This window comes from Camelina sativa, chromosome 4 (assembly GCF_000633955.1).
Source record: "Camelina sativa cultivar DH55 chromosome 4, Cs, whole genome shotgun sequence".
Lineage (NCBI taxonomy): Eukaryota > Viridiplantae > Streptophyta > Magnoliopsida > Brassicales > Brassicaceae > Camelina > Camelina sativa.
The window spans coordinates 15,590,286-15,611,380 of NC_025688.1; the positions used below are offsets into that span (position 1 = coordinate 15,590,286).

Consider the following 21,095-nt stretch of genomic DNA (forward strand, 5'->3'; position numbering starts at 1 on the left):
TTTCCAGATATTGGGAAGGAATGGGTCACCGTATTTGCTGAATACGAATATGTATCTGTACGGTGTAGGAGGAAAGGATCAAAGGTTCCGTCTCTGGTTTGATCCAACCAAAGATTACCATTCCTACAGTTTACTTTGGAGCCCAAATCAACTTGTGTGAGTATCTGTATCCTATAACACTTTTGTCAGATCATCCCCTAATCCATTGATTGACATCAGTAACAAAGAAAAAGTATTTCCACATTTTCAGGTTTTATGTCGACGATACACCAATCAGAGTGTACAGGAAGAAACCAAATATTTACTACCCATCGGTGCAGACAATGTTCCTAATGGGAAGTGTAAAAAACGGATCGGTTATTGACCCAAAGCAGATGCCTTACGTTGCTAAGTTCCAGGCATCAAAGATTGAAGGGTGTAAAACTGACTTCATGGGAATAGATAAATGCACTGATCCTTCATTCTGGTGGAATCGCAAACAGCTAAGCTCTAAAGAGAAGAAACTGTACATAAACGCAAGGAAGATGTACCTGGATTATGACTATTGTTCTGACAGACAGCGATATCCAAAGGTGCCTCAAGAATGCGCAAGCTACCGTTAGAGAAAGATCAATATACCTGTCAAAGGGTTAAAAGCCTACAAAAACAAAAATCTTGAGAAAAAAACAACTTATACTACTGTGACATGCTTTATATAAATAAGCTGTTTGTATTATTTAATCATCAACTAAATAACAGATATTCTTCGCTGCTAGTTCCATATTACTATGTCACGAGTTCATATACAGATACACATTTACACAGAACCAAGCTGGATAAATTACATTTGTTCAGACTGAGTTTGCTTGAGCTTTTACAAACACTGAAACCTCTGAAAAGAACCTTATAAGTTACAAGACTGCATTTTCTCAGATATGTTTCATCCCAAGAAGAGGTGAAAGAGGAGCAAAATACGAGAATTAGAAACTGCACATTAGATATATAGTTAGGAGTGATTGTTTTGCTGCAATAACATATAAGTTAACAGAGAGAAATAAGAGTTTTTTTACTCTATTTTTAAATGTAAAGCCTTTTAAATCGAATTCAGGCATAATCGATTAGACACATCCAAAATTCAAGGCAAGGTCGACTAATAACATCTGCTGTCTTCAAGCAGCAGGGTAAACTCACATCATCTGATATACTCTGAGCTTTTAACTGCAAACATAATACAAAAGACATTGAAAGATACATTAAGGAGTAATACTTCATTGATCCATTCAAATTCCAGCAGAAGAGCAAGAGACTATACTATACAATATACATCAGCACACTTGAAGATTGTTATCATTCCAAATCCTAAAACCCTAATGAACCTAAAAGTGACTTCCTTGACATACTCATGAGCTTAGTTTCACAATCAATGATTCAAATCTTAGACTAAAGATTGCAAATGGTGACATGATAATAGCCAAATTAATCAAAGCAGACTTAGAGAGATTGTTTTATCATTCCAAATCCTAAAACCCTAAAATGATCATCAATGTAACTACATTGCACATAAAAATGAAACTCACCCTTGGCCGTCGAGATTCCCCTGACCAGTGCTTCCACCACTGCCGTAAGAGACATCATCACCAGTCCCCGCCGAAGTCTGCCAAACGCTCTGCCACGCCTGAGACGGAGGCTGAACATAAACACCACTCGGATCCATAGCCGGTCTCCCAATCATCATCCCTCCAGGACCTGCAGGCTGCCCCATCGGCGGATAATAGTAAGGCCCGCCACTAGAGGTGGGAGGAGCGACCATGCCACCACCGAGCACGGCGGCCTCGTCCTTAATCTCATCTCTAGGAACGATATCGACAAGGAAATCGAATATATCGGTCCTAGTAATCGCAGCGGCGATATCGTTCTTCTGAAGCGTACGGCGTTTGTTCTCCTCAGCGTGAAGCCAAGATCTGATGGTGAGCTCGAGGATGAAAAGCTCACAAGCTTTGGCGAATAGGATCGGTGCTTCCGCGGAGATCATACGAACATCTTCGTCGGCTTTCATGATCTTCTTGATCCTAGCGAGTGGGAGCTGATGGTTTTTGAAATCGTTAACTTGTTCGATCTCTTGACGTTGGTATGTCCAGAACAATTGGAGCTGTTGTTGTTGTTGTTGGAGAAGGTGGTGGTACGAGGCTCCTCCTCCGGTGGCGGAAATGGTGGTTCCAGGTGGAGGAGGAGGCGGAGGGATTCCGGTGACGGCGGATGGAGGTGGTTGGTGGTTGTTGTTGTTGGTGTCCATTGGTCAGTTTTGGATTTGTGATTTCTTTTTTTTTTTGGATCAAATGGGCTTTTTTGCCAAAGGGATTGAGGTACAAGTGGATAAGGTGGACAGCGATGTAGCTGATTATAATATAATGACACTTAACATTAAATTTGGTCTATTACATTGTTCTTTAATTCCAGTTTCCAAACATCAAATCACACCAATATTTTTTTTAATCAGTTTACAGGTTGCGTGTTTGTGTAGTAAGCGAAGATCGCATATCGACAATGGCAGATTTATCGGCACCAAGCTTCAATGCCTCTTTACTAGCTCTAATGAACCGTGATGTAGCTCCTTTGACGTATTCGTGAGCTTGTTTGACAGTCATCTTCTTCCCTACTTCGTCCGGGAAGCTACTGAGGAAGTGGTCACCGTTGAGAACAGCTGCAAGCTGAACCACTTCACCTTGAAATTCAGAAAGCGCTGCGTCTTCTTTAGGCTCAGTGGCTCTTATGGGTGCAACGTCAGGAAGAGTCATGGGGCAATCGGTTCGAGGAGTGGTTAAGTGAGAAACAACGTCTTCGAAAGTAGCAGCCCATGCATCTCTATGTGTTAAGAAATTGGAAGAGAGGTTGAAGAGTTTTTTTATGGTCGCTGGTATTGACGAATGTTCGTACTCTGAGCTCTCTGTTGGTCCTTTGGCCTCACTCACCACTTCAATCAAAGACATAATAATATGAGATTGTTATTAAACTATATCATAAAACTAAATTAATCAAATGGGATCAGATGATGGTTGAAAACACGAGTCACGCGACGACGCCGACATATTACAATATTACATCTTTAAATGGAATCAGGGGCGGACCCACGTTGGTTGGGGGTGGTGCAACTGCACCAGATGAAATATAAATATGCTTTGGTTTTACCTTAAACTTATTAATAAAAGTGGTGTAGTGGTAATGAATGCACCACATAATTTTAGAGGTCAAGGGTTCAAATTCTCTTTAAAACAACTTTTTTGCTCTTCTTGCACCTGATCAAAGCTTTGGCTAGATCCGCCACTGAATGGAATAGTAAACATATTCAATTATTTTCTCCACCACAATTAATGGATTCAATCTTATAGTTGTCACAAATCCTATCCATGTGATTTGTTTTTTTGCAGACTTAAATTTTGTAACAAATGTTTAGAAGACTGTCGGAAATAATAGTAGAAAGTGGAACCACATGAGAAACAAATGACTTTCTTATTTGGGTTTGAGAAATAAATAGTTTTCTCAAATTAACTAATGGCTTTAATTAATTCATACGTGAAGAAAAACTATAGTATGTAAAAAAAAAAATTAACATAGTAAATATCATTAACGGTTACACTACACATATATGCAATAGGCATAAATTACTTCCTATAAACTACGTCTGGACATAAAAACCGTACCCGAATACACAACCCGGAACCCAACCCGAAAAACCGATTTGGGTTGGGTATGGGTTTGTCTATAAAACTCTATTGGGTTCTATTTTCTAATACCCGTGGGTTTGGGTTAGGGTCGGGTAATATCCGATACCTGTTTAGGTACCCATTAAACCCGAACATATTTCTAATATTTATCATTAATATAATGTTATTACCCCAAAATTATGATTATAATTTTGAATATTTTATTTAGTTTTATACCTAAATATCAAAAATAATCAAAATATCTAAAATATTTTGTCGCATAAATCAAAATTTAACTAAATTTATTTAAATTTAATTAATTTTAATTATATTTTTTCGGGTACCCGGTAGTTCGGGTACTAATCGGGTTTTAAAATTTGTAACCCAAACTGATCCGAACCCGATAATACCCAAACTGAACCGAACCCATATATCTAAAAATACCCAATGGGTTCTATTTTTCTAAACCCGTTTATCCGAACCCGAATGGGTAATACCCAAACCCGAACGGGTTACCCAAATGCCCAGCCCTACTATAAACGTTATAAAACTTGTTTTCCCCTTTGTTAACAGTTTCAAATCTATTTAAATCATGTTCAAAATCGTATATTTTTAATAATAATGATAATAATCTTGACCAAAAAAGTTATACCCAAAAAAAGCAATGAACACTAACAAATTTATAAAACTATCAAAGAGAAAACATAAATTAACAATAATAAAAAGGAAAAGAGAACTAACCGGTTCCTTTTTTAATCCAAGGCGAAACCATGATAGTAGGAACCCGAACACCTAACCGGTCGAATTTAAAGAAACCAGGAGCCGGTCCAGTATTCCCATCCGGGTTTGGTATATCGACATAAGGAGTCTTGACATGATCATAGAACCCACCATGCTCATCATAAGTTATGACTAGGAGCGTCTGGTTCCACTGTGGACTCGACCTAAGTGACTCGTACACTTCCTTAACCAGCTTTTGACCATTAGCCACATCATGCGACGGGTGATCGTCATTGGCCGGTAGACCCTTGAGATCGAAATACCTCGGTTCAATTACGGTTAAGCTCGGTAACTTCCCATTCGCTGCGTCTCTCTTGAATTTCAGATCGTACTGATGCAAATTGAAAATGTACTTTAGCTGTCGGAGATTACGGTAGAATAACGTGGTCGGAATATTCTGAAAGTATATTCCGAAGTCAATGTCGTTGCTATGGAGCGAATCGAATATAGTCTTTTGTGGATACCTGAAAAATCAAATTATAATACATAAATTGGTTTACAATAATGATTATATAAGAAAAATGGTAATTTATGTTACTTTACGTAAAACAATATTTTTAAAAAGTCCAAAATTAGAGATTATTGCTAATTTAGTTACTAAGATATTTGAAGAAAGAGTTTGATAATGTACCCTTGAGCAAGTTGTTTCTTGACATGACTTGTTGAACCATGTGAGGTAGCCGAATAAACAAATAACCGGTTCGGTTGAGTCGGACCAGGAATCGAAGAAAACCAACGGTCAAACACAGCAAATTCTTTAACCAGTTCAGCGTAAACCGGTACAGATTCAGGCCTAAAGCCTTTCATCACAGTCTCCGACAAGTTCCCCGGCATGGAGAGCGCTTGCTCGACGAAACCCATCATCGACGGGATCTGACCCGACCCGGAACCGGATCCGAAAACCTGTTGCTCAACAGCTTCAAACGAATGACCCGGATCCGGATCCACGAACTCAGCGTCACTAGAGAAACATATGGTTTGTGTAGAGTTCGGAACCGGGTTGCATTCTTGACCCGTTACACCGTTTATCGTCGGGTTAACTGATTTCTTCATCCATCCCAAGAGGTGGTCGAAAGATCGATTCTCTAAGACTAGAACGACGACGGTTTTGATTGGTGATTCCCATTGATGAGATCCTTGGGTTGGTATGAGAAGACAATAGAGTGTGAGTAAGTGTGAGAAAGTTAAAGAAAATCTTGAAACTGATGATGGTTTCATTTCATTGAAGGGGTTTAGGCTTTTGTTTTGTGAAGGATTTGATTCTGTGGTTTTGTTTTGCCTTTAAAGATTGGTTTCTTGAATGAACATAAAAGACAGTGGTGGAGATAATTGTCTTGTCTCTTTGAAAAAAAAAAAAAAAGGAGAAAAGTGAAAGGAAAAAAACAAAAGAATTATAAAGGTTTTGGGTAAATGTGAAGTGTAGAGAGCATGAAGCAAGAAAAGCTATGGTGGATAGTTACTGCTTTTTATATTTGTTGCCACTACTACTGGCTTTGATGTTAGGTGGGCTCGATTTGTAAAAGAAGATTCTGTTCTCACTGCAAAAAAATAACTTAAAACTCGAGATTTTAGATTTACTCGGTCAGTTTGTCCAAAAAAAATGATTTACTCGGTCAATGAAATTCCGAAATATAGGCTGATTTTATTATTTGTAGCTAAACTTTGGAAATACATATGCACGTGAAGACATGGCTTTGAGAAAACCACTGGGTTTGATGTTGTTTTCTTGTAGATGTTTTACAAGTGGATTCCTAGAGTTCTAAATAGTTTACTAGTTGTGAGATATTGACAAATGATATATTATAACTTTTAATTATCTATTTTGGATCTAGTTACAATCTATACAAATTTCTATAATGGAATGATCTGATGTGATAAGCTAATTTAGGACTATTGTATAAATTCTCTGCACCGAGAGTCTTGAGAGAATGAGAATGTAGTTTAAATTTTTGAATACAGTATGTCTTACCAATAAAGGAGTCATCATTATGCTAGGTACTTTTGTCTAATGTGTCCATTAAAGAAAATAAATAATTTAAAGCATTCCTAAATCTATCAAAAAGTTAAAAAAATTAAAATTTGGGAGTTAAGTTACTAGTAGTGCTTTTCTCATACCAAAATAAAATGTTTGTGCTTTTACATACCCAAAAAAAAAGTTTAGCGGTTTAAAAATCTCAGCACTTATGTGCTAGATGGTCGTATTTTTATTTTGTGACATTAGAAGATGTTTAAGGGAACACCTACATTTCTTTGCTCTTATGATCTTATGATTCTTATCTAATTACAAGAGCGAAAAGTGTGTTCCTTCGGAGACATCCGATAAAAAACAAGAGCGAAAAGTGTACGAATAAAGGATGTGAACCAAAAAGATAAAACTAACAAGAAGAAAGATACAAGGGAATGAAATTGAAACCAATCGCCCACAAGTTTGCCATTGAGCTTGCCAGTAGTGTGAAGTGTTAACGGCTCATAACAATCAACTAGATTTGGTCGTGTGAACTGTACACATTCATATCATGTTAATATATGGTCATAAGCTTCTAAGTTTTGCTTTTAACCAAAGTATAATTTATCTCTCTGACTCATCACAGTTTCCCGAATGGGAGAGGAAGTATAGGTCTGTGACTCGGTGCAAGACCGCAAAGTAGATTGGAAGATATTCAAGAGATTAAGAAAGTTAAAAATCCATCTTGGCAACAAGCAACAAAAATGATTAGTAGTTTATTGTAAAAAAATAGGAAACTTCAATTGAAGGTACATTAGGTTTTTTTTGTTGTTGCTACTTACTATATGATATCTATTTTCATCGGGATTAACGATACTAGAATTGGACTCGTGCTAGAGCAGGGTAGAAATTGCTTTTGTTTATTTTGTAATTTTTATTTAAAACATCATATGATTGTTTTATTTGTTTTAATAGTTTTCTTCTCTTTTTGGATGAAACACTATGACATGAAATCATATGCTTAATATAATTTATGGAAAAACATATATATTGTTAGATATATTCTAATAGATTTAGATTTTGACCCGCGGTATACCGCGGGCTAAGTTATTTGATAAAAAAAATTGTTTACCAATTTTATTTGATTTGTTTAGTGTTTAAAAATTATACTTGTATTTTTTTGTTAATTCTATGACTTAACCCACATTATACCACATATTATTTTTTATGTTATAGTATTAATTTAATTAGATATGTCTATTAACCTAATATTCATATTGTTAACGAAATATTGATATTTTACCCGTGTAGCACCAAATTAATGACATTTTAAATTTATATTAATATCTACTCAAACACATCATGCCTTATATCCCCGTCGCGTGATATTTTAACTCGTGGTACACCATAGAATAAATTTCGTAAAAGTCTATTCCGAATAAGATCTCGGAAATCACGATTAAGTGTGATTAATTACCAAGATTTTATTTCTTTTTAGGCCTAATAATATATTTTTATGTCTAATAGTATATATGATATAATAATACATGAAATAATAAAGATTTTATTTTTGTAAATTGTATTACCAATTTATATCTATAACTTTTTTTTTGTAATTACTCTATATTTAATCTATAATCTATTTTATAATGAATCTATAAATATTATATAGTCTTAAAAACAAAGTTGTGTACTTCCATAATATTATATAGCGGATTGTTTTAAACAAAAAAAATTGTAGATTGTGTGTATAAAAACACAGCCGACGTCGTTTTCGTAAAATGTTATATTGGGCCGAATCGAGAAAACAGTACTGAATTGGATCCTAAGTCAGCCCATTTCGATTTTAACCGGCGGCACATTAACTGTCACAATAGTCACGGACTCACGTGCCATATGCTTCGAAAACAACGTATCCCGCACGTGACATTGGCACCGGCCGTTTCTTTTTTACACACCGCACGAGGAAGTTTCGGCATCTTCAAAACGAAACAAAAACTCTCAAAACCATTTCGTCTCTCTAACTTCTGTGTTATTTATTTCTATATCTCTGTCTCTTCTCTATCTCTCTAGTGGGAGAAAAGTATGGCGGATTGGGGACCTGTAGTGATCGCTGTGATACTGTTCGTGCTTCTGACACCGGGACTTCTCTTTCAGATTCCGGGGAGAGGTCGTGTCGTCGAATTCGGGAATATGCAGACTAGTGGTGCGTCCATTCTCGTCCACACCATTATTTTCTTCGGTCTCATCACCATCTTCACCATCGCCATTCGTCTCCACATTTACACCGGTTAATTCGTAATTTCTTCCGGACCCGGTTGGTTTGGTTCATAGTTATGTTTTTCCATTTTTAAATTGCTTCCTATCTTTTTTTTGTATTTGTTTATATATTTTGTTTCTGTGTCTGGTGTTAAAGTTAACATGTGAAAGTCTGAGTACTTCAATATGAATATATGATGCATTAAGTTATCTCCAAAATATCTGTTCTGTTTGGCTTTGATTTTTGTGGCTCTGTTTGGTTTCTGGTTAAACTTGGTTGGTTTTGGGTTAGTGATTTTGTTTGATAATGATGCGTTGATTAAATTGCATGAGGTTGTTTAGAATCCGGTTTAGTTCATTGGGTTCCGAATCAAAATTTGGGATCAATTTACTAACTAACCCGGTTATGTTACTCATTTATGCATATCTGAGTTCTTTTGGTTGGATTTGGTTAAATTGCCAAAGAAATAATATTATTAGGCGTGTAAAAAGGTTTGTGAGAAGAAATGTGTAAAAAGGGTTGTGAGAACGATGGGCTTTTTAAAATTTAAGTTTTTAATGGGCCAAGATATGACCCATCTGGAAGAAGTGATTTCGTCTGTTATTATGAGCCGGTTCTATCGTATTAGATCCTCATGTGATGTGATTGAACGTTGAAGTACACAGTTACGCACACCTGTAAAGATGTCTCTCGCTGCGTTACGATGTAAACTCACAAGTGTGTCAGTCCCGTTAATGCGTGTAAGTAAAGCGCGTCGACACCATTCGAGCACACACAAATGTTTCCTTCCATTAGCTCATTGTAAATTGCAGTGTGTGGCATTAAACAATGTTTCTACTTTTTCCAAGAAACGTTATTGAGAATCAAGATAAAATGTAATTTAAAAAAACATGTAATTTCAACAAAATTAAAAATTCATCCCACAATTACTTAAAAAAAAAAAGAAAAAAATGAAAAAGTTGATTTTGGATAGAACGAAAGACGTTATATTCGATGTGTTCTCTCTCTCATCTTTACTTTTATTGACTTTTTAAATTTTATTTTTATGTTTGATGTAAAAAGTAGGAATATAAAAAAAAAGAAGAAAAGGACATATATTTTCTTCAACCCTACAAAGACAACACATAAACAAGTGTAGAGAGAGGAGAGAGCTTCTTCTTCTTCATCATCATCTTCCGGATCACTGGGCACCCACTCTCCAAGCCTTCTTCTTGTAAGTTTCTCCCTCCCTCCCACCCAATTACTCTGTTTCTTCTTGGTTCCACATTCGTCAAGACAAAACAGAGATTTAGGGTTTAAAGATCGATCTCGTTTGATTTCAAAACTCACTGTCTCTTTGATTACAACAAACATACATAAAAGAATCAAACATGCAAATCAGAATTATGATGAAGAAGCGATTAACTTTATAAAGGAATCAAATTTGGGGAGAAAAGGTAATGGAATTGAGTTGCATTGTCGAAAAATCAAAAGCAGATCATGTTTTTTTTTTAATTAATTGATTTCAATTTTGATTTGTAACCCTAACTCCCTAAGCAAAGGAAACAAGATGGGGAGCACGGTGATATTGAGCTCAGATGATGAAGATTTAGATATCAGTGAATCTGAAATGGATGAGTATGGAGACAAAATGTACTTGAATCTAAAAGGTGGGAAGCTTAAAGTGAAACTCTCTCCTCAAGCTTTTCTTTGTCCTTACTGTCCAACCAAGAAGAAACCGAGTTTCCAGTACAAAGATCTACTTCAGCATGCTTCTGGAGTTGGTAATAGCAATTCTGAGAAAAAAAGTGCCAAGGAGAAAGCAAGCCACCTTGCTCTTGTCAAGTACCTTCAACAAGATCTTGCTGATTCAGCTTCAGATGCAGCAGAGCCTTCCGCTAAGCGCCAGAAAAACGGAAATGCTATTCAAGATTGTGACCATGACGAGAAGCTCGTGTGTCCTTGGAAAGGTACATACTTTGTTAGCTTATTATCTTAAGATATGAGAATTGGAGTAGTGGAGTTTTATTGAATATGCATCCAAAGGTTCTTGCTTTATCCTTAAAGATTGAATTGCAATGTCGGTTTCTTGAATATGTCTCGAAAGGTTATTACTTTGTCCTAAGAATTGAACTGCAATGTGGCTGAAACAGGTATTGTGGTTAATATACCAACTACAAAGGGAGTGGATGGTCGATCTGCGGGTGAGAGTGGATCAAAGCTTAGGGATGAGTACATTCAACGAGGGTTTAATCCGACTAGAGTTCGTCCTTTATGGAGTCACTGGGGACATTCAGGAACAGCAATAGTTGAGTTTAACAAAGATTGGAATGGACTTCACAATGCTCTTTTGTTTGACAAGGCTTATCGAGTAGACGGTCATGGTAAAAAGGACTGGTTGAAAAAAGGCTGTCCAAAATCAGGTCTTTACGCGTGGATTGCTCGAGCTGATGATTATAACGGTAATAATATCATCGGAGAAAACTTGAGGAAGACGGGTGATCTCAAAACTATAGCTGAGCTAACGGAAGAAGAGGCGAGGAAACAGCAAAGACTTGTGCAGAATCTGACACAACTTGTGGAAGAAAAGAAAAAAGACATGAAGGAGATGGAGGAGCTGTGTAAAGTGAAGTCAAAGGAACTTAATCAGTTGATGGAAGAGAAGGAAAAGAATGAAGAAAAGCATTACCGAGAGCTGAATGCTATGCAAGAGAGAACATTTAGTCACGTTCAAAAGATAGTTGATGATCATGCGAAGAAGAAGATGCTGCTGGAGTCCGAGAAGAAGAAGCTCGAAATCAGAGGTATTGAGTTGGCAAAGCGCGAAGTGCACAATGTAGCTGAGAGAATGAAATTGACTGAAGATCTTGAACAGGTTTTATGTTTACTTACTCGCTATATCTCTCTTTTACAAATATTTGTAGGCTTAAATTCAAGAAATGTTTCATTTTTCTTATCAGAATGCATCTAAGAATAGTTCTCTTGAACTAGCAACCATGGAACAACAAAAGGCTGACGAGGATGTTAAAAAATTGGCAGATGATCAGAGAGTTAGTAACTTTCGTCTTCTTTTCTCTAAATGGTTTGGCTTGTAATCATGATTATTGAGAAACACCATGTGTTGATGTGTACTTAACAGAGGCAAAAGGAGGAGCTTCATGAGAAAATCATAAGACTAGAAAGACAAAGAGATCAGAAACAAGCAGTTGAGCTAGAGGTTGAGCAGTTGAAAGGACAGCTTAATGTGATGAAGCACATGGGATCAGATGGCGATGCTGAAATTGTGCAAAAGGTGGAAACCATCTATAAAGATTTAAATGAGAAGTTAGAAGAACTCTCAGACCTCGATAAACTTAACCAAACTCTTATCCTAAGAGAGCGCAGAACCAATGATGAGCTTCAAGAAGCTCGTAAAGAATTGGTAAACGTATGTATCATAGTATTGTTCTTTTGGATCATATAGAATAGCTCTGACAAAGCTTGAAAATTTTGCCTAAATCTTGGTTTATTTGTTTCATTGTCATTTGTAGATTATGAGAGAATGGAAAACAAATATCGGTGTCAAGAGAATGGGAGAGCTCGTGACGAAACCATTCATGGATGCAATGCAGCAAAAGTATTGTCAGCAAGATGTTGAAGACCGAGCAGTTGATGTCCTCCAACTTTGGGAAGGCTATCTCAAAGATCCAGATTGGCAACCATACAAGCGGGTTAAGCTTGAAAATCAAGAAACAGAAGTGGTAAGACTTCCTTCTCGACTAGGGTTTGGTGTTTTGGTTTCTGTTGAATCTCTCTGAAAGATTTGTGTTGTGAATTGGGTATAGGAAGTGATTGATGAGACAGATGAAAAGCTGAAGGAGCTGAAGGAAGATTTGGGAGATGGTCCATACAATGCGGTAACGCAAGCTTTGTTGGAGATAAACGAGTATAACCCGAGTGGAAGGTATATTACATCAGAGCTATGGAACATAAAAGAAGATAGGAAGGCTACACTTGAAGAAGGTGTCACCTGTTTACTTGATCAATGGGAAAAAGCGAAACGCAAGCGCGGAATGGCCTGAAGGTTTTAAACCTATTTGATTAGTTACTTGAACAAAAAGTATGGTTCTTTTGGCCAATATTTTACGCTCATGTTCGGATTTCGATTGTTGTTTTGCAGCTGCAAGAAGACGGACAGGGAACTGAATAAAAAGCTATTGCGGTATGTAGCTGCAGAGAAATGTGTTTGGTTCGATGGAACTGTGATGGGTTCTATTTGTTTTTCTTCTTAGAATTCAGTGAAATAATGGACACAGCTTTGATGTCTTGCATGATGTTTCATTGTAACATTTGTATGAGTTTGACCTCTGTAGTTTGGACAATCGAGTAATAAAATGTAACATATCTATATATAATAGCAAACCTACTTTTAGGGGTGGAAATTGTTGTTTTTATTATCTCATTAGATTTGTTAATAATCTCAAAAGTTGCAATATTTTGATTCAATAATTGTGTTTTTTTACCTCCAGCTTTCAATGTTTGCACTATTTAGTTTTTCTATTTTTTTTTTCACATTTTTTTTGTTTTACACCTTTTTGTTTATATATATAGATTGTTTCACATCTCTAAGTTTTAAAATTTTTTGAGTATTATTTTCTTTCGATTTATTAATCAACATTGATTCACTCATCTTTGTTAAAATTTAGATTATTTTATTTATTGATTCCTTCATCTAACTTTTGTTTGGTGTCGTTTTCCATTTATACATGCATCAATCATCTCTTCCAAGTATTAATCTAGGTAATTGATTATGATTTCTAAATTTTCATAGATTTATATGTTTATAAATTATATTAAACCCACTTTTAGGGGCCAATTTAAATATAACGGATGAGATTGTTTTTATTATTTCATGTAACTATTTAGATTTGTTAATGATCTCAAAAGTTGCAATATTTTGATCCAAGAATTGTGTTTTTTCGTCGTACTCCCAGCTTTCAATGTTCGCACTTGTTAGTTTTCACACTTTTTTCTTTCACACCTTTTATATATATATATATATATATTTATGGAACACATAATTTAGCATGCAATCTATATTCATGACTCCTTAGCTTCAAATTTGTGAACTTTAGTCTAATGTCATATAGTGCTTTAACACTATATGAACTATTTAAGAATTTTATTTTATTCAGATAATATGATTATCTCTAGAAAAAGTAAATTCACTTTAAGAAATTGTCACTAAGTTTTGAAGCTTTGAACTCACTTGCCTTGATCACCAACCAATATTATTATTTATAACCAAGTTTGAGATTTTCTCTTTTTCTAATTGTCTATGTGGGATACAACTTTAGTTGCTTTTTTCTTGACGGGTAATTTTCAGTGACTTTAAATGAGTATTTGGATTTGTATAATCCTCTAAAATATTTTTTAGGGCAATAAACTTAGTTTTTCCATTCAAATGATCAAGGGGGTTACATAGTTTAAGGATTCATCCCAACCAAGACTCTGTACAACAAAATTTAAAACATTAAACAGAGAATGAGATAAAATGATAAGATACTAGCTTCCACGGAAGATCCATAACTCGGAGACAAAAGTGATAAGGCACATTGCCACAAACGAGAAGATGGTGAGTCGAAACCTCATCCACGAGCAAGTCGGGTAGATGGTGAATAGTCTTAGTTGATTGACATTTTGACATAAAAAAAGAGTATCCAAAACCTCAAATATTACTGACATTAGACATATTACTTCTTCTACAATAGATAGTATAAAGGTTAGGATTCGCGGCTGGAAAACAGGAGACCAAAGTACGGTTTCTTACATGAAGGAGGGTAGGAACCATAATGTTCTCTCCATGATGGAAGATGGCTGCGACAACAGTTTCAGCATAATTCTCTATATATTCAAATAGAGTTTTTAGTGTTTATGTGGCAAGTCCACAAATTTTCTCAGTTTATTGAAATCTACTATCACATTTTCCAAATAGATTATTGCTGATCCTTATTCTTTTTAAACAAATTGTCCAACACATTTAAATATCATCTAATATCTAGAGTTACCGAATTTTTATAAATCAATTTCTCTATTATTAAAATTTTTATGTTTCCAAAATCTTCTATGTTAATTGCACATTAGATAAGTTGTTAAAATATAAACCATTCAATTTTATATGAATTAAACATTTGCATATTCTCTTTTAACATTTTTTTAAAGTTTTTCATGTTTATGTGACAAGTTCAATTATTTTATATTTTGCTTGTTTAACTCTACTATCACATTTATCCTTATTTTCTTTTAAACCAATTATCAAACACATTCAAATATCTTCTAATAATCTAGAATTACCAAAAAAATATTATATATACTAGAAAAATCATCACTTGACCAAAAGTCCCCAAGATGCAGATCAATTAACCAACCTCAAACGAGGATCTTTAGCTACTTAATGAGATGTCCAACGTTTAATACGTTTTCTTACGATTATTTAAAACTTTCTTGTCTATCAAGAAACCTCAAAAGTCCCTAAGATGTGTACTTCGTAAGTTACCAACCATTCGCAATGAATTTGAAGATTTAGCTCGGTGCATTGGTATGAGATTCTAGCATTGTGTTATAGTGTGATCTGTGTGATCTCCATCAGTGAAAGGTTTGATCTTTTGATGTGTTCATGTTTCAATCGTTTAGAGGGTAACACGATGCTGAGATTGGAGATTAAGCATAAACAGCAAATCTTCTTTCTTGAATGTGTTTTTAGTCTATCCCTTCTTCTGTTATGCGTTTGTGTTCTCGTTGGCTCTAAATTTCTTGTTTTTAGTCTCTCCCTTTTTGTGTTCTGCGTTTTTGGTGTTCGTTGGCTCTTAAGTTCTCGTTTTTCATCTCTCCCTTTTTGTGTGTTCTGCGTTTTTACAATGTGGAGAAGAAGAAGAGTTGGGGTTTATAGCGGTTTATATTCTCTACGCACTGTTCATCGTTAAAGATACTAATGTGAGGCTTCTTCTGATACCAATCTCACTTATCTAAACTGTTTACAGGGTTTTGAGTAGATTCTGTAATGGCCTTGAGACACACTCTATCCCGCAGATCCTTGTTCAATGCTCGCTGCTACCAACCATCTTGTAGCGGCTCTTTTCTTCATCAGAGATCTTTTACCAGCTCGATGATTGTCTCTCAGCATCTCAGAAGCTCTTCTTCACATTTGTCTCTGTGTGATCCTTTTGGTGTCTATATCATCGCTCTATGTCGACTTCACATGTTCCAGGCTCAGATGAGAACGGCGATGTGAATGATGTTGCTGGAGCTACTATAGATTCGGCGGTGGTCCGGTGGAACATGTGGGTTCACAGACCACTACAGTCATCAAAGTTTCTGACACTACTATTGATTCTTTGGTCCATTTCGATGGTTCACAGACCACTACAGTCATCAAAGTTTCTGACAATAAGTGACAATGTGCATTCGTTCACAGGCTTGAACTGGTAAGAAATCCCAAAAGGCACTCTTGTTTTGGAGGTTGTGTTGGGATGACTTTCTTGTTACTGGATAAAGACGGTCTTGAAATGTTGTGTGACTTGTCTTTTTGTCATAGCCAAACTTGACCATCTGTTATTTTAAATCATCTATGTATATTGTGTTTTCATAAAATTTGTTGTGTGGTTTCAGGTGGGCATCCGTTGTTCTTACAACCCTTTTGATTCGAGGATTAAGAGTTCCGCTCATGATTCACAACGAAAAATGGAGATTAAGCCAACTGGTACTGAAACATCTTGCAACCTAAGTCTTGTGTAAAGACAGCTCAGATTCTATTTATAGCTATTAGGTAATGCATAAACCTAAATCTGTTTGTGCTACATACATATTCAGTTAGCTTTTATTATATCCTGTCACCATCATTTTATAATACTGTCTGATCCTGCAGATGCTAGCAATGGCAGAGATGAAGGATCAGGTACCACAACTCTGTTTCTTTAAAAGTACTGCAACATTACAATTCCATAAATTTTCAGACCAATTGAAATATATGTCACTGACCTGACTTCATGCATATCCGTAAGATATTGTTTACAGTAACAGAGAAAAATGTCTCTGCTCTCAGTACATAGTTCTAAAGAGGCTATAGAAGTCTAAAAGATTCATATGGATATAATAAAAGTCTTCAGATTCTGGTTGTTATGTTCCAGTGAAAGACGATAAGTTGAGCATTTTTTGGAAAGAAGTTGAGTTTGTATGGAGTGTTTCATTGCTGACACTCTCGAGCATCCTTGTGGTGCGTTTATTCATACAGTTTGACAAAGAAATATGGGAAAACAATAGTGAACAAAAAAAGCTAAAAAGTACTCTTAAGGATGTTACGATCTCTCACATCTATTATTCAGTATAAACCAAGCAGTTCATCATAATATCCTAAATACATTTTAAGATTAAACCCTAAAACTAATATCATAAAGAACAGATAGAGATTACAGTGCAATGCAGAGAAATACAGAGAATACAATAGAGATTACAGTGCAGTGCAGAGAAATACAGAGAATACAAATTAGTAGTGAGAAGCGTATTTTAGGAATTAAAAGGCTGTAGACGTGTGAGAGGCTTTATGCATATAGAGCATCAATATCAAGTTCATTGAAGAAATCAGAAGAGAAGAACTCGTCGTCGTCCAAATTGATCATCGGCATAGCTTGAGATTGAGATTGAGTCTCATCAACCTCAGAAACAAATATTTGATCAAAGTCCAGCCTTTGGTTGCTGCATCCTTCACCCACGACGTAATCGATCATCGGCATAGCCTGAGATTGAGTCGTCTCAACCTCAGAATCAATTTGATCAAAGTATTCCATCCCTCGGTTGCATCCACCCACACCTAAACCTAAACCTAAACCTAAAGAAGAAGCATCGTTGTTGTTGTTGTTCTCCTTCTCCACCACGTCGTCCACTGGTACGTGTTGATCATCTCTTTGCAACTCCTCCTTGAGATCGTGTAACATCCTCTTCATGGAATCAATCGCCTCAGCCAGTTCCTCCGCATTCTCCGACTTGGCGAGACTCTCGTCTTCCCACCAAAACCCTAGATTTTCATCATCGACATCCCGAGTCGGAGTCGGAGTCTCATCAGCGAGGAAAGCAGCGACAACGCTATCCACGGAGGAATGTCCAAAAGAGTAAAAAGAGTTGTGGGAATTAGCAGAAACAGGAGTAGTTATGATTGCGATTTGAGCGCCGGAGAGAAGACAGAGCTCCGACGCTTTGCTGAAAAGGCCCTTCCTACGTTTCGAGAATGTAACAGCTCGTGGTTCTTTCCCCTCAATCTGCTTCTCCGTGTCTATTTTCCTCTTCAAGCCCCCCATTGTTATTGATCGATGTTTGTTTTCGAGAGACGATCGAGTTACAAACCAGAGAGAGACGATCAATTTACAAACTGAGTTTAGGGTTTTCTCGTCTTTTTTGCGTGTTGCGACTGTTGTGTTGAGAAACAATGTATACTCTATAGTAGTATTTATAGAGAGAATTTATTAGCCTCAACTCTCCTTTTTCCTTTTCTTGAACGCTAAAAAAATCACCTGAACTCCTTTTCCTTTTCCTTTTTGGAAACATTAAGCGTTTAATTACTTAATTGTTTACTTTTTTAAAAAAGATAAGTAAATTAGGTTTTAGTAAAAACGTCTGTCGCACTATGCTAACCAATCGTAGTATTTGTTTGACGCTAAGCTTCTCAACGTTGGACTTTTGTTGTCACATAGAAAACTTGGTGAAACCAAATCAAACATTTCTTCTTTCTTGCATGTAAAGATAAGCATTTATATTGAATCCATGTAGCTTAAAACTTACAAGTAAAGAAATTAAAACAATCAACTATGCTATTGACTTGGGCCAATGATGATCTGATCATATTTCTTAGTCTTACAGAATCACCAAGTTGGAGACCAGCAAGAAAATCCTCGTCTTGGACCGAGATAGCAGCATCTGGGGAAACATGAGCAGGAGGTTCTGTTCCTGTGAGAGAGAGCCACACTACAGCAGGAGAAACAACATTTCCATAACCATCTTTCTTTGGTGAAACTTTCATCACACAGGGGCCGGGTTTTAAGGTACCAGTTCTCAGTTTTGGTCCTCCTAAATCCATATGAACGCGACATGGCATCTCTAGCATCTGAGAAGCTCCTCTAAACCTTTTGATGATCTCACCCCAGATGCTCGGATCTCCATGTGCACAGTTTATACGTATAATGGAAGTGCCAGCTTTAACAATATCAGTTATAAACGTTTCACTCAAAGTTGCTTCTTCACCAACAGTTACCATGATATGAGTCCTTCTTCCCTCACGAACTTTACCCAGTAATGACGCTTTGTGTGATGATACCTTCCCTTTATCATTCTTCTTAGTACTTTTGCTCTTGGGAAATGCATTATCCTAAGACTCTGTCACAGCCTTGTGGTCGTTGTATGAAGAGTTGTTCATCAACAGACTAATAGAGGCGTTAAGGCTGGAAAGAACATCCAGGTTGTTGTTGTCTAAACTTGACAGACCAAGAGATTCTAGATGGCTGTTGAGCTGCTCAATGTCCAGCGACCTCAGAGCCATATAGTGAACTAAGTTTGTTGCACATTCCAGATATTTCCTGCAACAGATGGTATTAGGAAGTTAGGCAATGGCAAAGCCAAAGCAATGCAGATGGATATGCAAGACTATACAAAATATGGTTAAAAAGTTTATAAATGTAGACCTGTCACATAAATGAATTTGAGAAGCATTCCACTTCTCTGCTACTAGTAGATGTGACCGGAGAGCATTCAGTTTATTGATAACACTAGCCACATTATTGTCCCCATTGCTTCCTGAGAGGTGTGCTTCTGACTCGAGATGAGGAAGCTCAACCTTAGACTCTGGAAAGTCAAAACTCAAGGTACATTCTGTGGAGGCATTATAACCAAAGGTAGCTTCCAATCTGCTGCAACTTCGAGCTTCGCCTTTCCCGCGGGATGAGTCAAAAGCTAAGGTTCTCGGAACACGAAATTTCATCTGGTCAAGAGATAATGAACTAGTAGTAGTCCTATGCTGGTTGTTCATGAGAGACCTGGTGGAGAAGCAAAGGATCTTGCCTCTCAACAAGTGGCTTGAATCGATTCCCACCATATCAACTAATTGGATCACCTGAGAAAAAAAACCCAAAAAGACCCTCTATGAGAAGAAACAATAACGTAACAAGACTTGCATCTTCATCTCTATATAAAAAACATAGAAGCAAACAGACCAAAAGGAAAACAGAGAAATAGAAACCCTAACAGTTTTTTCTATATCAATTAAATAGGAATTTTAAACAAAAAGGAAACGTTCTTAATACGTACCAGAAAACAATTAACACAACCCATAAGGTCCCAACAATAATGAAAAACTAGAGGAGACAAAGACATATACAGACATATGTGTACTCACATTGTTGTTAGGTAATGTGTAGGGATTTGTGAGTGAAGTAGCAGAACTCGTATACAACAAAGCCATCTGTTCTCATGAGTGAACATCTAAAAGCTACAATATATTTAATAGGTTGACACAGAATCAGACATATATACAGTAGATATTAAAATTAACCTAGGCATAACCACTGAGACAAGAAACGAAAAAAAAAAAAAAACCACACACAAATCAAGTTCGTGAACAACAAATCAAAATTCAGGAAAAACAAATCATGGATATGTGTTTATTCAGAATCATATATAAGCAAATATGTTGGAATTGGGACAATTTCTCAACAAAAATATAAAACAAAATCCGCCGAAATTCTTATATCGAGAGGACAAGAAAGAACACGAGTGCAAGAGAAAAATACCTTTAACATTTAGTTTCTCTGTCACCAATAGTCACCACAAGAGCAAACACCAAACCGGAACATATGAAATCTATTGGTGTCTCTGATGATGATCTCACGAGAAGTTATCTGTGAGATGAGCTTTGCTGCAACATGACAATCTCCACAAATCCTAAGATTCTTCGTTATTCTTATGGCGTTATTACTGTCTTCTTCCACTGTGTTCATTAGAGCAAACACAATGGCTAATTTCTCACTGTGAACAGCTAAATGCGTCTCTTTATCTTCTTCCTCTACGTCGTGAAGTGCTGATTCTGAATCAGGAACATAACCTAACTCTTTCATTTTCTTGACAAGAACATCCAGCTCTCTGTATATCTCATTGGACTGTGGGTGAGTCCTGTCGCCTACTAAGAATGTATGAATTTCTCCATTGACCTCAACATTGCTTGATCCGGGATTTTTCTTTAACCCTTTTCTCTTCATTATATCTCTGATGTTTGTCACTTCTTCCCATCTTCCAGCCTTTGCGTATATGTTAGAAAGCAATACGTAGTAACCCGATTGCTCTGGTGCTAACTGGAAAAGTTTATCAGCTGCTAGTAGACCGATGTCTGTATCAGAATGCACCCTGCAAGCTCCTAATAACGCTCCCCAAACTC

At 36.4% G+C, this 21,095-nt stretch overlaps 6 protein-coding genes and 2 pseudogenes across 10 annotated transcripts in view; 3 read left to right on the plus strand and 5 right to left on the minus strand.

The window, feature by feature from the left end:
- LOC104780674 overlaps positions 1–754 on the plus strand; it is a 2,460-nt pseudogene extending 1,706 nt beyond the window's left edge.
- Positions 956–2,347, minus strand: LOC104780673 (nuclear transcription factor Y subunit C-1-like). Of its 2 annotated transcripts, XM_010505195.2 has the most exons (2): positions 1,557–2,347; positions 956–1,197 (listed from the first exon to the last, which is right to left on the minus strand). In XM_010505195.2, exons 1-2 carry the CDS (start codon positions 2,270–2,272, stop codon positions 1,194–1,196), a joined length of 720 nt encoding a protein of 239 aa, XP_010503497.1. In that variant the 5' UTR covers positions 2,273–2,347; the 3' UTR covers positions 956–1,193. The 2 variants fall into 2 exon arrangements, with proteins under 2 accessions (XP_010503497.1, XP_010503498.1); XM_010505196.1 differs by lacking the exon at positions 956–1,197 and having other exon boundaries at positions 1,553–2,347.
- Positions 2,384–5,905, minus strand: LOC104780675 (non-specific phospholipase C6). Its single transcript, XM_010505197.2, has 3 exons — positions 5,092–5,905; positions 4,422–4,924; positions 2,384–2,950 (listed from the first exon to the last, which is right to left on the minus strand). The coding sequence occupies exons 1-3, from the start codon at positions 5,676–5,678 to the stop codon at positions 2,478–2,480; spliced, it is 1,563 nt and encodes a 520-aa protein (XP_010503499.1). The 5' UTR covers positions 5,679–5,905; the 3' UTR covers positions 2,384–2,477.
- LOC104780677 lies at positions 8,351–8,907 on the plus strand. Its single transcript, XM_010505198.2, has one exon. The coding sequence runs from the start codon at positions 8,491–8,493 to the stop codon at positions 8,698–8,700; it is 210 nt and encodes a 69-aa protein (XP_010503500.1). The 5' UTR covers positions 8,351–8,490; the 3' UTR covers positions 8,701–8,907.
- Positions 9,768–13,038, plus strand: LOC104780678 (protein INVOLVED IN DE NOVO 2). Of its 4 annotated transcripts, none has more exons than XM_010505199.2 (8): positions 9,768–9,878; positions 10,202–10,614; positions 10,798–11,519; positions 11,605–11,694; positions 11,784–12,071; positions 12,175–12,384; positions 12,469–12,707; positions 12,804–13,038. In XM_010505199.2, the coding sequence occupies exons 2-7, from the start codon at positions 10,215–10,217 to the stop codon at positions 12,703–12,705; spliced, it is 1,947 nt and encodes a 648-aa protein (XP_010503501.1). In that variant the 5' UTR covers positions 9,768–9,878; positions 10,202–10,214; the 3' UTR covers positions 12,706–12,707; positions 12,804–13,038. The 4 variants fall into 4 exon arrangements, with proteins under 4 accessions (XP_010503501.1, XP_019100218.1, XP_019100219.1 ...); XM_019244673.1 differs by having other exon boundaries at positions 9,771–9,878; positions 10,207–10,614; XM_019244674.1 differs by lacking the exon at positions 9,768–9,878 and adding an exon at positions 10,028–10,101.
- Positions 17,221–17,973, minus strand: LOC104783908 (agamous-like MADS-box protein AGL97). The gene has a single exon (XM_010509009.1). It carries the CDS (start codon positions 17,971–17,973, stop codon positions 17,221–17,223), a length of 753 nt encoding a protein of 250 aa, XP_010507311.1.
- LOC109125267 lies at positions 18,411–19,774 on the minus strand (annotated as a pseudogene).
- The window catches only part of LOC104780680 (putative pentatricopeptide repeat-containing protein At3g49142), a 4,148-nt gene continuing 1,463 nt past the window's right edge, over positions 18,411–21,095 (minus strand). The window contains exons 1-3 of the mRNA XM_019244672.1: positions 20,455–21,095; positions 19,351–19,778; positions 18,411–19,245 (exon numbers count right to left, since the gene is read on the minus strand). The exon at positions 20,455–21,095 is cut by the window's right edge and continues 1,463 nt beyond it. Of these exons, the coding sequence (XP_019100217.1) occupies positions 20,476–21,095 (620 nt within the window). The 3' untranslated portion in view covers positions 18,411–19,245; positions 19,351–19,778; positions 20,455–20,475. The remainder of the gene's footprint in view (positions 19,246–19,350; positions 19,779–20,454) is intronic.